This window comes from Panthera uncia, chromosome A2 (genome assembly GCF_023721935.1).
Source record: "Panthera uncia isolate 11264 chromosome A2, Puncia_PCG_1.0, whole genome shotgun sequence".
In the NCBI taxonomy this organism is placed as follows: Eukaryota; Metazoa; Chordata; class Mammalia; order Carnivora; family Felidae; genus Panthera; species Panthera uncia.
The window spans coordinates 90,054,274-90,072,971 of record NC_064816.1 but is presented as its reverse complement, the minus strand read 5'-3'; the positions used below and the strand labels follow the sequence as shown (position 1 = coordinate 90,072,971).

Below are 18,698 nucleotides of genomic sequence, written 5' to 3'. Positions count from 1 at the left end.
TGAGATCAAGAGTCTCATGATGTACCGAATAACCCAGCCAGGTGCCCCTCACTTGCCCTTCTTATGATAACACTACCCTTATTTTTATTTGGGCATTTACTCTTTCCCCATTTTTGGTCTTGCAAAGATGCCTTCAGCTTCCTTTTAGCCAGAACATTTCTTTGTCACTAGTAATTCATTCTGGAATGGCATATAGCCAATCCAGACTACGCAGGGCCTACAGGGACTCAATTCGAAATATTTTCTTTGGACTTTCAGAATAGCAAGTCTTTTCTGCTTCATTTGGGGTTGTGACGATATGAACGTACACTTCCTAGGTCTCACCATGTGGATCTTGGGAATAAAGACAACACACTGGAAGACTGCAAAGGGATGACGAGGGCCCAACTCCTTTTATTTGCTGAGCCTTGACTACAACTGCCCATGAAACAAGTTTTATCCTTGACTTTGTAGTTACATAAGCCCATAAATATCCTAAATGGTTTAAATCTGTTGGTCTGGGTGTGCTGATTCACTCTTTTCTAAAGAACATGTAGCACCTTGTGATAATGTCTTTCATAACATTTAGTTGCTATTGACTTGTCCATCTCCTAACATCATGCAAATTCCATGAAAGCAGAGACCATGTCTGCATTGCTTTCATTTGTATTTCTATGGCCTAGTAGTGAAGTTGGCACAGAGAAGACAATTACTTGATGAATAAATGAGTAAGTAACTTAAAGGCTCACTTATATTTCTTGTTAATGCTTATTGCAACATCTGGAAGACAGTAAGTACTCAAAAATAAGTTTAGTGAATGAACAAATGAAGTAGTTCTTTTAAATGTCTAATTTTACTTTATACTTATTCAGAGACATAACTTAGTTTTAATTAATCTACTTTAAAAGCTTTCCAAATAGAAAAAAAATGGCTTGATGTGCAGATGCATTTATACCACAGCATAAAAGTGATGTCCTGAAACATAGCCATTACATGACTCAAAAGCCTAATTAAATACATATTCAAACAAGGATGTTAGTGATGTCACTGGCTATCATTTTAAGGTTAAAAAGCATTCCTATCTAACTACATACTTACAGCAAACATTCCAAGTTACTAAGCTGTTGTATGATTTCTTCCTTTGAAGATTTTTCCAATAAGTTCCAAAGTATTTCTGATGAACGAAACAGAAGCTGTCCAGAGGGATCTGGGTCATTGAGGTGGGCACAGATTCCACTGGCTGCTTGGGCTTTCATCATTAAAGTACAATTAACTTCTTAAAATAAATTTAAAAGTTATTTATGTTGTATAGTTTTGGCATTGTTAAATAAAAACAAAAATAGTTGAGAATGAAGTATTTAAATTTAATAATATACAAACCAGAAGTTGAAAGATGTTGCAGAGCTTTAAGTACCCAAAGCTTCTCAACAAGTTGATTTTCAAGTAAGGCCAATGACTGGACCATTTTTTTTGCCAATCCTCCAACTTCAGCCATCTTAATCTTGTATGATGAACTTGCTTGCTGGTAACCTAAAAACAATTAGTTAAAAAATATGTACAGTTATTTCACATAGTAATCATCTATGTTCAGACAAAGGAATGAGTAATTTATTATTATAAACAACAGCAATAACAACTTAAAAAGTGTATGGCATTTTAAAATGGTATAGCACAAGGACAGGAAAACTTTTTCTGTAAAAGGCCAAGTAATAAGTATTTTAGGTTTTGCAAGTTATAAGGTTTCTGTCTCAAATACTCAACTCTGCTACCATAGCACAAAAACAAGCATAAGTAATGCAGAAAATAAATGGATGTAGCTGTGTTCCAATAAACCTTTATTTACAGTGGGCTGATTTTAGCTTTGGGGTCCATAGTTTGCTGGTCCCTGGTGTAAAATTTGAAATAGGACCGCAGATCCGAGGGGGCACATCTTGAATTCTAAAAAAGAGCAAAATATTTCTTATTTGTCCATAGATATGCCTCCCCATAAAGAAAAGTGGTATGATTACAAATACTAAATGTTTTCACTATTTAAGTCAATGCATTACTTCAGTTGCTTTCAAGGAAAAATGATGATGTGACATGACAATGACATAAGTGAAAATATAATGCTGTTTTGATAAATGCTAGTGAATAGAATGGTATTTTAGGGAAGTGTGATTCTTGGCAACGCATAAGAATTTCCTTCTGCCTTAGTTCCTATGAGAAACATTACCTCCTCTTTTGACATAATTGCACAGGTGCCTGCCTGACTACATTCAATGAGAAACATTAAATAAACATTAGAGGGTACTTGCTCACTTGATGCAGCTATTTCCTCTCTTGGTGCTGTGAATTATCTAGCTCCCTGACTTCTTCACTTTTGAAACCAATGAAGTTCTTTGACTTTGCCATAGTTCTGAGAGGTCTGTCAGTTTGTGTTATCTTTCTGAATCTCATCTTTGGCAATGGACAAGGCCCTGTTCATTTCTGGGATGGGTTCTCTATGGTATACCCTAGTTACTTACTTTAGGAATTTAAAAAGTATGGAGAAGAAAAAAAAAAAAGAGTATGGAGAGGAAAGCAAAAATTGCCTGTAATTTCACTATCAAGAGATAGCAACATTAAGATTTTGGTATATTTCTTGCTAATATTTTTAATGTACGCATATAATTTTAACAATATACTTATATGTGGAATTTTATATTCGATTGCAGCCACTAAACATTTTTTAAGATTCTCCCCATTCTGTAAAATATTTTCCCAAATCATGATTTTTAATTCCATACTAATCTATCATATGGATGGACCAAAATGTACTTTCAAACTCCCTATATCTTTTTCTATTGAGTTCTAGTTCTATGGAAGCATATAGTAATATTAAGGCTCATGGACTGGATTCCTGTCTCCAGGGCTGTCTCTTAAATTGTTCTACTGAGGACTTTTCTCTGTGGTTCCAGATGTCCAGCCATGCCTACCACTAAAAACCAACTGTGTGACAGTAAGAGCATTGCCTAGGGCTCCTAAATTTTGGAGCCTGATTAAATTAAGGTCAGCCTCACCACACTTTAACTACTCTGTTTTATCTTAGACATCATTTGTCACCCTTTCTTTCCATCTTAAAGGGTGCCTGTCTCTTGCCAAGGTTAACCCTATCCCTGTGCTCTTAATTCCATCCTCTTCATGCTTTCTTTGGGACTTTCACCCTCCCATTTTTGAGTTACTAGCTTCTTGTTCTGTCTACAAACCTCATTTTCCCCTCTCCTATAAACAAATAAAAAACAGTAAAACCCAAATATCCCTCTTTGATCTTCCTACCAGCTCAGCTCTTCTCCATCTTCTTCTTTTTTCTTCACCACCTGATCTCACAATTTAAGTAAGCATTCACTGCCTCTACTCCCTTACTCCCCCTGCCTCTCTTCTGACAATCCTGTACCTGCCCTGACCACCTCATGGCAATACATCCACCAAAGGCTAGCTACAGCTTTTCAGGTACCACATTAATTTGGCCTTTTCATTCATCAATCGCCGAAGCCTTTACTACAGTATTTGATGCTAAAACCACTTCTTCCTTCATCAAATTTTTCATTCATTGGCGCCTAAGACATAACAGTCCTGAGGTTTTCTTTCTCCTCATTGAGCCTTTCACTGCTGATTTCTTTGGGTCATTTTTTTCCACATGTCAATATGGGCACTGTCCATGCTGCCATTCTTGCTCCTTGGCTATTCATATGCTTTATCTCCAGGCAAACTGAACTATCCTGACGGCTTCAACTTTCATCTCTATTTGTATAAATTCCAAACCTGTATTTCTGGTCTATTCTAAGTATCCACTGTCTACTATCTACCAAACACTTCTACCTGTCTATATCACCAATAATTCAAATGTGACATTTAATAATCTCCTTACTCTGTGCTTCAGAGGTCTTTCCATTTTCCTTAGTCATAAGTAATCTTTCTTTACTACCATAGCTTATTTCCTCATCTCTTAAGAAACATATCACTTAAATTATTTATGTCTTCTCTCCCTTCCTATACTGATTATAAATTATAGAAACTATGAAGGTAGGAACTATGTCCTAAATAATATCACCCACAATGCAAGTGCCCCCTGGCTTGATACCACCCATTTCAGTGTGACTCATTTTACCATTATATATTAAGATCCCTTAGCTATAATATACAGAACTTTCTTCCCAAAGATGAGTGAGAATGTTATTAGCATTTAGAATTTAACATCTAATTGGGTGGAAAAGATATTGTGAATAATTATAGAAGGGTTAGAAAAACAATAAATAATATCATTAACAGTATTAAATAACATTAATAATAATAATTACAATTAAACTAATTTAGGCATTACTTTTAAAACTGTATCCTAAATATTTAGTATTAGAATAAAAATATCATGCAAATAATTACATATATATGTGTATATATATATATATATGTGTGTGTGTATCTGTCTATCTATATCTATATACATATACACATACATACATACATATATATCCTTCTTATAAAGGTCATGGATTTAATGATTTCTTTGGAGTCTTCCAGAACAACAGACAATATCTTAAGAGTAATTGGGTGAGGTTTTCCAAGAACCACTGACTCATCAAGACCCCTGGCTCTAGGGCATAAGTGACTTATGGAGATGTGCACAGGACCACAATCCTCAATAAAAACCACAGGCCCCAAGCAAAGACAAGACTCATTCTTCTTTCCTTTATGAGTCTCCCAGATGCTCTATCCATATTTACACTCTATGTCTTCAATAAACTCTGCTCTTACTACCTCTCAGCTTGTGTTTGAGTCCTGTGGGAATACCTCTGGGTCCTTGGATCCCACTAGCTTGCATCAATCCCACCATGTCTTTGTAGGTTCAAAGAGACAGAATAATGTTTTGTAGACGTAAGTTGTTACTAAAAGACCATTGAAAACTTCACCTGTAATATGCTTCTTTGGTGGTTCTGCATGATAGAAGTCAACAATACACTTACAAATTTGTATCCTCAATTCAGAATTTGGTATTTTCATTAATTCACCTGCCAGAAAGATAAATGAATGCTATTTAATAACACTGTCATAAGTTTATTTGCAAATTTAAATGTGTGAGTAATATGATTAAAAATATCCTCACTGGAAATTCAAGCTGGATCATGTATTTTATACATGCACACACATACACAACATCCATACATGAAATACCTTGGGTCTATCCTTATAACATTTGGTCCCTCAATCAACTCAACCTCTTCTTCCCAAGGAGAAAGGAATGGTGATTAATAGCATAAATGCTGGAACCAGATGGTTTTAAAATTAAATACTGGCTCTGCCGTTTACTACCTATGTAAACTTGTATGTTTTCTCATCTATAAAATTTGTATAACAACAGTTTCCACTTTAAAGATTGCTGTGGGGATTAAATGAGTTAATATGAGAAAAAGATGAGAATAGAGTCTGGCATATAATAAGTTACTATTATTATTTTGGCAAGATATAGGTTATACACACACACACACATATGCACATGTGTTCGTGTGTGTGTCCCAACTGGAGACTGGAGTTGGGAGAATCAACTTCAGGGCTGAACCAGATCTTGATGGAATCTGTGAGGGAAACAGATAATGAGGTGTTCCTGGAAAATCTGTGATTTGCATTAGGATTTGCACAATGTTCACCTCTGGGAGTGGTCAGTGAGTAGGGACACAAATGGACCAAAGGAGAAAGCACATAGGAAAGCTTCACACTTGCTTTAGGAGTATCTATCTGCAAAAAATACCACTAAAATAAAAAAAAGAAGAAGAAGAAGAAGAAGAAAAGAAGACAATTTCCAGATGATTCCCTTAATTTTTTGAACACTTCCTTTTATGTTGAAAAATCATTACATTTTGGAAAAACTTAGTCAACAGAAACAACTAAACTTTTCCAACAAAACTAAACAAGTTTACGGGAAATTCTAAGGTTTCTCATCTGCTCCCCACCCTTTTAGTTCTTGTAAGTTTAGATCATTTCTCACGGTTTCCTGTTTTATCTCAGGACAGAGTACCAACATTTTCCCTCATACGTTTCCAAAATCCTGCTCTTGAATCAGAAATAATTATCACTTAGAAGAAAAAAGTAATATGACTTACTACTAGGAAGAAGCTGGAAGTTATTAGTAAAAATGAACATTTGTTCAACCCCTTATACTCTATACAATTATTTTAGCTTAAAACTCATCTTTTCAGCAATTAAAAAATAAGGGACAGGACAGTAGTATTTGCAGTCAATAATCAGTGAAGGGAGCTCATTTTAAGCAAAGAGTTCATACTTCCTTCACTCTTCTATAGGCAGGCAAGCAGTTATTCAGCAAAGACCAGACTGACACAGTAATAAAGAGACATGTATTTATCATACAAATGCCTGCCAACACTCTTATGGAGGCAACATTTAAAAACAATAAGGGCAATAGAGGCATTTTTTAATGTTATCATCCAAACATGCATCTTTTTTTTTTTAATGTTTATTTATTTATTTTGAGAAAGAGAGAGAAAGGGAAAGGGGCAAAGAGATAGGGAAAGAGAGTATCCCAAGCAGGCTCTGTGCTTGGGCCCAGTCCCACAAACCATGAGATCATGACCTGATCTGAAATCACGAGTCAGATGCTTAACTGACTGAGTCACCCAGGTGCCTCCAAACCTACATATTTTATGTATTAATGTTATCATGTCCTCCTTTGGGTTGGCTTCCCATTGTAAATTTCCACTGATGGTAGAGATTCACAGAGTTCAAGTTTCCTATTAGTTTCCAACCTGCCTGCTCCTTAAGGTCATCTTATCTAACTCCCCACATTTATTCTAATTTCCTTGACACCCTTACTCCATTCTAGCCCATAATAATTTCTCCCAGAATCTACCATAGAAGACTAATGAAACTTATTTAGATATAAAAGGATGTCTCACCATTTTATGATTTTATATAAAATTTTAGATTATTTAATGAACAATTTGGATCCCAATGATTCTAGCAATCAATTAGACTAGCAATTATGAGAGTTTAACATTGAAAACATTTTTGTGATTACTGAGAGGAACACATGTCTGATTTACAAAAAAAGTTAAATATTTCAACAAACTAAATAACATCAAGACAAATAAACATCTGCCAGTCCTTAAATTAAGGAACACAGAATCTTGTTGGTATTATAAAATGCCTAAGTGGATAATGATAACAAAAATTATCATCAAGCACGCTATGATTAATTCCCAACCAAAAACAAGAAAAGAACCTACATTTGAGGGACTCTAAGACTTAGTATATAAGACACTTTTTTCTTGACAGTAGGGCCTGTCATATGTTACACCCCTCTACCTTAAGCAAATCTTAACTTACCCAGAAGAGCGATTGAATTAGCAGTATCTTCAGCATATGTTACTTCATCCGATACTTTCTTTTTCAAAAATGGCAAGCTTCAATAAGAATGAAGAACAAATGAATTATGTTTAATAAAGTCTGTAATTGAGCCATTTGTAAAGTATGAGAAATTTTCCTTTCTAAAGGAAACAATGAAAATAATATCCTATTCTGTAGCCCTGGGAGAATTGGCAACTATCAAAAAAATTTTTGTTTCTAACTAAGTGACCAAAAGGAAAATAGGTTTATAAAAATAAAGAGAGATGGACATAAAAGGCAAAGGTTAAGAAAGCCATCTTGCAACACTGTATAAATAAAAACCTTAAGAATCCTCTTTTCTCTCTGAAGGCAAAGTAATAATGGATTACACGTATACCTCTATCAAAATTAGGAAGACACTGAATAATCAGATACAAATCACAGACCTCGGCTTACCTAGAACTTGAAAACTGCTCTGCTCAGGGGCTTTTAAAGTTCTGAAAATCTGATAGATGAATGGTCTATTTGTTCTCAAAGGTTAGTGACCTTTTCCTTATTAACTGGATTTTCCTTATTAACTGGATTAACTGGATCCTTGTTACCATCCACAAAATAACAAATACACTTTTTAAGACTCTAAAGAATCCAAGTTAACAAATATTAATTATATTAGACTTCTATTTCACAGCTACTATAGCAAAGCTATTTGAAAATAGTTTATTTAAAAATCATAAAAAGCAGGGCATTCAAACCTAAGTCATTAGTCTAAATGTGAAAGGAGAGATAAAAGTTATTTCTTAAATACAAAATATTAACTATTTTGGCATTTCATGAGTTCAAAATTTGAATCTCCTGTACTATATAAAGTATAATATATCCTCTCTATAGGACTTTTAATTCATGCTTGTCAAGAAAAATTTAAAGATATTTCAAGGGAAATCTTTGAAAAGCACAATTTTATAAATCACAGAGATTCATTTTTAGTGTTTGTTAGAACTTTTCATTTGAAACCAATAACTTATTACTTGTTATCCAGCTCGTTGTTGAATCTCTAAAGTGAAGAACTCTAAAATTACTTTTTGTCCTCAAACTTTTCTACCAAAGAAAACAACCTAAAAGATAAAGCTAGAAAAGTTCCCCCCAAAAGGTTATGAAAATAATATGCATTATATCTCTGATGTAGTGAGAAAAACATAGGCACCAAAAACAGAAAGGCTAGTTTTTATTTTTTATTTTCAATGTTTTTATCTCCCAAAAATGTCTTGAGGAAAGAATCAATCATGTGAGGGTGAGGTATGGAGAAATGCAGGATGAAAGCAGAAATTATGAAAGAAAACTATTAAATAATTTGAATAATTATGAAATATGAGGGAAAGTGAAGAGTGCAATTCAAGTCTGTCATATTATGTAAGGAAATATTCAGTTGCAGCTTTCACACAGAACCAGTTCTTGGTCAAGCTCCATAAGAGCATTGCTGTTGAAAGTAATGCTTATACACCTGGTATTCTAGGACTTGCAGAGCCTCAGAATTTGAAATGATAACAATATAATCCACATCAATATCATAATTTGCAATTAGTACATTAAAAAAAAGAGAGAGAGGGAGGGAGCCAAACCATAAGAGACTCTTAACAACTGAGAATAAACTGAGGGTTGATGGGGGGTGGGAGGGAAGGGAAAGTGGGTGATGGGCATTGAGGAGGGCACCTGTTGAGATGAGCACTGGGTGTTGTATGGAAACCAATTTGACAATAAATTTCATATTAAAAAAAAAAGTTCTTTAAAAGCACCAGAGTAATAATTTACTTCTTTTTTTTTTTCATGGTCTGTATTAAAAAGTAAGGTATGGTAAAGGTATTCAATAAATGATTTTTGGTTATTTTATTCAGATATCAAAGAAATTAAATGTAGATAGTTATAACATTTTAAAATATTATTGCTACTAAACCTAAAAGTGAGAGTTAAAACTACCATATATATATGCTCCTACTAGTGTTATTTGTGTATTAAAAGAAACATGCTATTTAAAAAGTTGAATTGTTAGAAAGATTTAGAAGGTTAAATTATCAGAAAGGTTTATTGCTACTTTGAGAAATCTCCTCTACTATATTATATTGAAACCTAAAAATGGATGTCTTGATTAGCTACTATGTGGCAGCAAGGAAGCAGAAGATATTCCTAGTTGCCCCAAATGGGTGAAGAAACAATAGTATGGAGGATAGAATATATTAATTTTATAATGCTGACCTCTAATTTACATTTAAAATATACATAGAAAAATAACTGGTGACATTTTATTCTTCATTGGAATTTGAAAAATCAATAAAACATGACTCAGAAGTTAATATATCTTTGAGAGCCAAATTTTCTAAACAGAGAAAAAAATACTAGGCAAACTATTTAGTATTGTTCATAAATCTTCTCAAAAATTCTCTAAAAAAATCATAATTTCTTGCTTTCATCTCACATTTATCATTCACTTGAGAGCAACTTATTGTGAGAAAAAATTTTATTATAGTTTAATCTCTTGTGGCTAGAATCTCCCATTACAATAAAATTGACCACCTCTGAAATATCAACTGGAATCAAGTGATCCAGTGAAGTTTTGAGTTCTTTATCACATACTATACCATGATGCATATCTTTGTAATATAAAATAAAATAATATGCTACATGCTAATGTAAAATAAAGTTAAAGAAAAAAACTTACCCACATAATTTTAGGATATTAAATGCAGATTCTATAAAGTGGGGCTGGTTTTCAATTTTTTCTGCACACAGATTCAGAATTTTAAATATTTGTGCTAAATCCCTTAGGGGCTTTAATATTTTTAGTTAAGAAATAAAATTAAGATTAATATTTTTATTAACATACTCTATAGCACTTCTCTCAAGAAAGTCTATAGAATTCCATCTATTTTGTTAAATGTGGTTGACACTTTTATTTTTTATTTTTTGACACTTTTAATTATACTAATTTTGAAGTCTAAAGAGGAAAACTTGGAACCATATATTTTTTAGGAATATTATTTAATTTTTGTCTCAGTAATCGCTTATTCAAAATATCATTTTCCCTTACCACACCTTTAGAATTTGATTACCAACTACTACACCATGGATTCAGCTGATCAATAACTTACTATTGGCAATAAGAAATAACACATAGAAAAAAACAATAGCTCAATTTTATACTTTGTTTTTCCCCTACCCACACACAAAACATACACTGCTCCAGAATAAGCAACCCAAACCTACCTTATTTATTTTATTAACATTATTCAGATGCATGTTCTTATTTTTATGTTGTAAATTGGCTGAGATTTTATTTCATTTAAAACTCATGAAATGAGAGGCACCTGGGTGGCTCAGTCAGTTAAGCATCCAGCTTCAGCTCAGGTCATGATCCCATGGTTAGTGAGTTCGATCCCTGCATGGGGCTCTGTGCTGACAGTGGGGAGCCTGGAGCCTGCTTCAAGTTCTGTGTCTCCCTCTCTGTCTGCCCCTTGCCCACTCATTCTGTCTCTCTCTCAAAAATGAATAAACATTAAGAAAAAACTAATGAAATAAAAATTTTGCTTTTATATTAGTCTAAAAGCAAAATTTATCTTCTCTAAATCTTGAGGTAACAGCACCTTTTATCTATTTAAAAACCCCAATTGGTGGGTGCCTGGGTGGCTCAGTCAGTTAAGCATCCAACTTTGGTTCGGGTCATGACCTCATGGTTGGTGGGTTTGAGCCCCACATCAGGCTCTCTGCTGTCAGCACAAAGCTTGCTTTGGATCCTCTGTCCTCTTTCTTTACCCCTACCTGGCTCTGCTCCCACTCTCTCCCTTTCAAAAATAGATGAACATTAAAAACAAACAAACAAACAAACAAAACCCCACCTGGTGCATAACAGCCAGTTCTGGAACTCTCTGTTACCAATCTGGTAAGATGACTACAGGGAGTGAGAGTTTCCTGTGACAATTGCATTGCCTTTTATAATAGCTAATATATGCAAAGGTTAAAACAGTAACAACAACAACCCAACAATAAACTGGTTCTTAAACACAGTTTTGAGCTGCACTGGTTTCCACATATTCTGATCAGGGTGGTATATACAGTGGGAATAATATATTTATACAATGTTTTGCAGGTTATCAAGCACCTGCATGTACATTATCTAGCCTTCCTAACAACATGATGAGGTGCTGTTATCCCGATTTTCTTAAGAGGTGGAGAAGTTAATACGTTTATCAACAGTACAAATAATCAGGTAAGTTCGTAAAAATAAGACTTTGACTTGACCCTCCTAACTACATCCATTGGGGCACCTGTAAAGTGACTCTTTTGGCACAGGTCATAATCTCACAGTTGTGAAATCAAGCCCTGCATTGGGCCCAGTGTGGAGCACAGAGCCTACTTGGGATTTTCTCTCTCTCCCTCTCTCACTGCCTCTCTCCCCTGCTTGTGCTCCTTCTCTCTCAAAATAAATAAATATACTTTTTAAAAATTGCCACTATCTGTGCAGAGTTAATCGCATTATAGTGTTTCTTCAATTTTATATTCCCTGGTAAACAAAACATATAATTCTGTGAAAAATACAAAATGTTAGATATTTTCTGTGGTAGACAGGATAATGGATTGCCCAAAGTTGTCCATACCTTAATTCCTAGAACTTGCAAATGTTACCTTACATGGCAAAGGGACTTTTCAGATGTGATTACGTTAAAAGCCTTGAGATGGGACTGTTATCCAAGATTATCCAGGTAGGCCCAAAGTAATCACAGGGGTTCTACATGGGAAAGAGAGAGGCAGGAGAGGATCACAAAAGATGTGACCACAGAAGCAGAGATGAGAGTGGTGCTACTCTGAGGAAGGGGCCATGAGCCAAGGAATGCCGGCCACCTTAAAAGCTGGGAAAAGCAAAGACAGGGATTCACATCTAGAGCCTTCAGAAGGAACCAGCCCTGCCAACACCTGACGTCAGCCCAGTGAGGCTGATTTTGGACTTGTGACCTCAAGAACTGTAAGAAAAAGCTTTAGGATGTTTGGTGACACTAAGTTTGGGGTAATTTGTTATAGCAGCAAGAGGAAATGAATACATTTTCTAATAAAAATTCTCCCATTTCAGGATAAATGAAACAAACACGTAAAGATCTAGATACAGATATAGATATATGTAAAGGATACAAGTCCATTCTGATAACACTGCACCAGTTTCTTGACAGATTTAAGTTGTTCTTCTTCTAAATCATCCTAAAACAAGTTATCTATTTTAGTTCTTTTGTACTGTTAAATATGTTGAGATATTAAAAATTTTCCTGAATATAAAAAGAAAGTCAATTGAAACTGTTAATTATTAAATTACTATATTATAATGCAAGCATTATAAAATACTTCCTCAAACAGTGAAGGTAAAAATAAATATATCATTTAAATTTGATTAGGAAGGGGCACCTGGGTGGCTCAGTCGGTTAAGTGTCTGACTTCAGCTCAGGTCATGATCTCACAGTTCGTGGATCTGAGCCCTGTGTTGGGCTGGGCTCTGGGCTGACAGCTCAGAGCCTGGGGCCTGCTTCAGATTCCATATTTCCCTCTCTCTCTGTCCCTCCCCTGTTTGCACTTTCTCTCAAAAATGAATAAACGTTAAAAATATTTTTTTTAATTTGATTAGGAAATTGAGAATCAAAACTAGATTAATATAAAAGCAGCATTTGTTTCCATTAATAATATTAACAATACTTGAATTCACTGAGCATTTTTCTATGCCATGCACCATTATGCTCTATTGATGCATGTCATTTAATTAATTTTTAAAATAACCCTATTAGGAAGGTACCATTACTATCTCTATTTTCCAGAATAGGAAACTCAAGTGGAAACGCTAATTTGTCCAAAATCACCTAGCTAGTAACTGGAGGTGTTAGGAGTCAAAGTTGGCTATCTGACTGTAGAAATTGTATTTTTAACTTCTAAACCAAGCCCAGTGTAATGGCTCAAACATCTTCAGCAAATTAAAACAAAACTCAAAAAACAAAACAAAACAAAGAAACAAAAACAAAACTCAATACAGTGATATGTTTGTTTTCATAACTGAATCACACTGTCCTTTTAAAGTTCTTAAATTGTTCATAAGAAGCTGTGGCATTTTCTATACATTTTTTTTTTTTTTGGTCTGCCTTTATTTAAAAACTAGTTGGAACTTTATGTAGTTGGGTTTTCTTTTTTTTAATGAAGGCACATTCAAAATTAAAAATAACTTTCACAAAACACAGCCAGCAAGAGATAAATTATTCTTATAAGGGCCATTATTATTATTGTGCTTTTTCTCTATGTGAAAATGTGAGACTAAAAAATGCTAACACAGTAACTAAATTTTTGGCCTACTAATCACTAGACACTTTTTTTGATTGGCTCTACCATGATCAACCCATTTTCCACATATTAAAAGCATGAAATCTTCATCCTGTAGTCATGTTATAGTGTGTGCTGGCTTTTAGGCATGCAATCAATTCTTAGGTAATGTCAGGAGAGTGTGGTGTGTGAGCATGCATAAAATGCATTTATTATCCTTCCTCCCAATGCCTACACTCTCCACTTTGAGGCTCAGATCTGAAATAATTTTATTTCCATTCCATTCTGTATAAGATCCCTCTCAAAGTAGATTAACTTATGAATATGTCTGAGTGTGTATATATCCAGATTTCATGTCAGGAAATTTTAAGTAGTACATCATGAATCACTTTTTCTACTCTTGTTCCCCACATCCTTTTTGGTAACAAGCAATTAATAGCAATTAATGGAGGAGTCTTCCTGTACTCTTGATACCTTCTGTTTATATCTACCATGGATTTGTCCATCCCAGAAAACCAAATGAAATCTCCTCCTCCAGCCTCCATACCAGGTAAAACACATTCTTCAAACAGTCCTTGAATATGAGAAATGTTCCTATTTGAAATGTTTTCAACAAAAAGGAATAAACAAGACTTATTTTGGGGGAATACATGTTACCTTTCAGGGAAATCATAGTTTATAAGTGATACAGTAGAGAAATTTTCTCTCAAAGCTTACTTTATCAGTTTCTTCAAGGAGTTTGATGACGCGATTTAGGTCCATGGTCTTGAAAGCACCCTAAAAAACATACAACTCTTACAATTCTGTGTCATGAGAGTCAAGAAATCACATCAAGCACACTATTTTCCTATGATATTATCCCTCAGCAACTTAAAAGTATCTTATGACAAAAAGATAGTGAGGAGAAAGGGATAATGGAGGGATGGGCAAAATGGGTGAAGGGGAGTTAGAGATAGAGACCTCCAGCTATGGAATAAGTTACAGGGATGAAAAGTACATACAGCATAAGAAATAGAGTGAATGGTATTCTAACAGTATTGCATGGTGACAGACAATAGCTACATTTGTGATGAGCATAGCATTAACTATACACTTGTGGAATGACTATGTTGTACACCTGAAACTAATGCAACATTACATGTCAACTATACTTCAATTTCTATAAAAGATATGGAGGGGAGAATGAAAAGCAGATGAGACCTTATAGGAGTAAATAAATTTTGGAGTTGAAAAAAATAATAAAAATGCCTCTTGAATTCTAGTATTATCTTATAATCTTATGGTCTTTAAATTTCAAAACACCTGTAATAATCGTGGAAAATGAAATGATCTGGTACATATATATTCCACATCCCACACATGCACAATACGTTGAGTTTGTCTATGCAGATATACATAAGACTCGCTTCTAAACTACAGGTAGGAGATCATCTTCCTGAACTAGGTATCCCCTTTCTCAGTTGGTATCAGCATTCTTACAGTCATCAACATTAGAAAACAGAATGTCCAAGTTCTATAGATTTTACATTTTAAATATTTCTTTTTTTTTTTCAATTTTTTTTTTTTTAACGTTTATTTATTTTTGAGACAGAGAGAGACAGAGCATGAACGGGGGAGGGTCAGAGAGAGGGAGACACAGAATCTGAAACAGGCTCCAGGCTCTGAGCTGTCAGCACAGAGCCTGACGCGGGGCTCGAACTCACGGACCGCGAGATCATGACCCGAGCTGAAGTCGGCCGCTTAACCGACTGAGCCACCCAGGCGCCCCATTTTAAATATTTCTTGAGCGCAACTGATTTATTGACAGAGTTGTGAAGGTATCCTGCTGTTCTCAGTGCCTCTACTCTCCCACCCTTCATGGTCCTCTACTCTATGGTGAATAATAAAACTCAATTCTGAGTTTTTTCCTTCCTCAAGGGAAGGAAAAAGAACAAATGTCCTTCCTTTGTGCTCCCATAGCACCCTAAGTTCCTTATCCACTACAATTCCCATTATGGTTCTAGAATGGTTTGCACGTTTATCCCCCGCCACACCCTACCCAAAGCTCACTCAAGGCAAAGACTTTTGTTTTCTGGCACCCCAGCTCCAGAAACTGGGCCTGGCATATGAAGTTATTTGTAGGTAAGCGGAGAAGGAAACAGGAAGTGCTATTATCCCAAATTTAAGTACTTATACAAAAATCTCCACATTTTAAATTCAGTTTTGGGGATTAATGCTTTGTTGCATGACGTTTTCTTCCCTTTTTTTTAACCTTTTTTAAGTTTATTAATTTATTTTGAGAGAGAGAGAGCACGCACATCAGCACAGAGACCACTTCAGATCCTCTGTCCCCCTCTCTCTGCCCCTTCCCTGCTCATGTGGGCTTTCTCTCTCTCAAAAATAAATAAACATTAAAAAAATTTTTAAATAAAAAAATAACTTCAAAAAAATTATATAAAAGATGATGATATAAAAAAATTCAAAAGGGAAGAAAATCCTACTTATTCCTATCATCTAAATACATCTACTTTTATATATAATTTTGTTTTTATATGTTTATTTTTATATGCTACTTTTTGTTTACATGTATAAATATATAATTTAACTTAGTGTTAACACCATTGTATTTTGATTTCTAAATCTATAATACATATCTTTCCCTATGTCTACATAGATATTATTCTATTGCCTCTTAAGTCTAGAATTTCCTTTCCTTTCACAATTACAAACTCATATATTCTAATCTCAGGCAATGTCTTTCAAAAACAATTTTCAGGGGTGCCTGTGTGGCTCAGTTGGTCAGGTGTCCTGCTCTTGGTTTCAGCTTAGGTTGTGAACTCATGGCTCGAGTTCGAGCCCCACATCCGGCTCCACAATATCAGTGCAGAGACCTGCTTAAGATTCTCTCTTTTTCAAATAAATAAACTTAAAAACAAACAAACAAACAAAAAAACAATTTTCAGTAAAGTGTTCTAATTTTAAGTTTGTAGGGTATCTGAGTGAGTTTAACTCCAAATGCTTTTTACCAAAAAAATTAATAATCAAAAAAGATTTTCTAAATACTGATCTTTACCTGGCATTATGGTTATCCTTAAAAACTGTTATATTTTACTGTTAAATTGTTTAAATTATTAAATTTACTGTTACCAAAAAACTTGATAAATAGAATTTTGTCTTTTAAGATTTGAGTTCAGTGCCATCTGCCACTACCTCAGTTGTCTTCTTTCTTCCTCTTGGAAAAAATAGGTTTTTGTTTTAAGATTTTCTGCAATATTGTTTTTGAAGGTTGGAAAGCATATTGAAATGAAAGTCAATGCAACATTTTCTTTTTAATACCTGCATGTATTATCAGAATTGTTTTTCCCAAATGAGCAGGTATAACTTTTATTAAGAAACAGAGAGTAGTAAAGGTTAAAGCATAGATTCCTTTCAGATTTATGTTGATTACTTCATGCTACTCTGTGTGTTACTTGCTTAGCATATATTATATTTTTAAGATTTCTCCTGCCCTCCCTCCTTTAGCCTGTTCCTCCTTCCATCAATATTTAGAAGCAGCTTCTATGTTTCAGAAACTGTGCTAAGTGTGGGGAACAACACTGCTCTGACCTCAAGTAGCTATCAGTCTGGCATGGAATACAAGTAATACAGATAAAAAGCTACAAAATGCTCCCTGGATGCTGAAAGGCGTGCTCTGGAAGCACACAGACTGGAAGCACAGAAGGCATGACACAGTTGCTGTAAAAAGTAATTGGCAGGGAGAGGTGAGAAGGAGTAGGATCTGTGAGATGAACTGAAGGTTTGAGAGGTGGAGACAGGGAGTAGCATATGTGAAGGCCTGGAGGCAAAAGAAAAGGCATTTTGAGGATGGGGAGGAAAATATAGTACAAAGGATAGTGGCTACAGATGATGCTAATTGGGTAAGTAGAGGTCAAATCATGAATAATAACAATAATGATCATAACAATGATGTGATGTCTATTTCCAGGTACAGTTGTACTTTCCACGTATTTGCTAATTGAATTGTATGAGGTAGATACTATTATTAACCCCACTTTACAGAATGCCTTGTACGTATCCTATGCTAAAGATCTTCAAAAATATTGAATGGTTTGAGAGACTGGATATATAAACAGACAATGGCCAGACTACATATGGCAACAGAACTCTAGCCTGTAATCTCTGCAGCAACCAAACCCAGGAGCTATTTGCTCAGGAAAGTCAGAATTTGGCAATGATTGCCAGATTCCCTATTTTTTGCCCCTCATATTGCTATGTAGGACCACCAGAGAAACCCAAATATGCTTCCCAAATCAATCACATAGAATTCCCTGTTTGTAGCTAGCCCACCTCCAGCTTCCCCATGGCAACAACCTCCAAACAGAGCATACCAGAAGCTTTCCCTTTTTTCACTACAAAGCTTCCCTGCCTGCCTTAGAGTCTCTGCCAAATGTAAGTAATGTTAGCTGACTTCCTATATAGCAAGCTCTGTATATTAAATAGTGCCTGCTTATTCTCATCAGGGTGGTCTTTATTTCCACAGGCTTTAACCAGAGGAGTGTAACAATAAAAAGGCAATTTTGTTTGCTGAGTAGAGACTGAACTGGAAAGGTCTAGGCTGAACTGGAAAGGAGGTAGGAGACATCTGTAACTTGAGGCCTTGACTAAGGTACTGGCAACCCAGGCCGACAACAGGGAATGGAATGAAAAACATCAAGGAGGTAGAGTCTGTGGGACTTAAAGAGTGATTTGATTTGGTGGGAGAGAGAGGAAAAGGTGATGATGCTCCTGGGCTTGGGCAATTATAGAAGTAGTGTCACCCTTTGCTGAGACAGGGAAGGCTGGAAGAAGAGGCCTGTGTTGAGGCTGGAGATAAGTTAAATTGGGGGGCAGAGATTTCCAAATCAGAGACTTAAAGTAATAATTGGAAGAGTTTGGGTAAATGAGATCACACAGCAGAATGAAGCAAAAGAGGACATACAGATGTAAACATGAAAATAATTGCTGTTAACATAAGATGTTTATAGAGAATTGTAAAAACATTTAACAAA

At 35.0% G+C, this 18,698-nt stretch overlaps 1 protein-coding gene across 4 annotated transcripts in view; it reads right to left on the bottom strand.

Annotated features, from left to right (window-relative positions):
• CFAP69 (cilia and flagella associated protein 69) overlaps positions 1-18,698 on the bottom strand; it is a 61,361-nt gene that overhangs the window by 35,866 nt on the left and 6,797 nt on the right. For 2 of the 4 annotated variants that reach the window (XM_049641413.1, XM_049641410.1), the window contains exons 2-8: positions 14,389-14,448; positions 12,508-12,573; positions 10,046-10,155; positions 7,336-7,412; positions 4,908-5,006; positions 1,360-1,509; positions 1,078-1,255 (exon numbers count right to left, since the gene is read on the bottom strand). In XM_049641413.1, the coding sequence (XP_049497370.1) occupies positions 1,078-1,255; positions 1,360-1,509; positions 4,908-5,006; positions 7,336-7,412; positions 10,046-10,155; positions 12,508-12,573; positions 14,389-14,448 (740 nt within the window). Of the gene's footprint in view, positions 1-1,077; positions 1,256-1,359; positions 1,510-4,907; positions 5,007-7,335; positions 7,413-10,045; positions 10,156-12,507; positions 12,574-14,388; positions 14,449-18,698 lie in introns of those variants that run through there. The other 2 variants (XM_049641411.1, XM_049641414.1) reach the window with 2 other exon arrangements.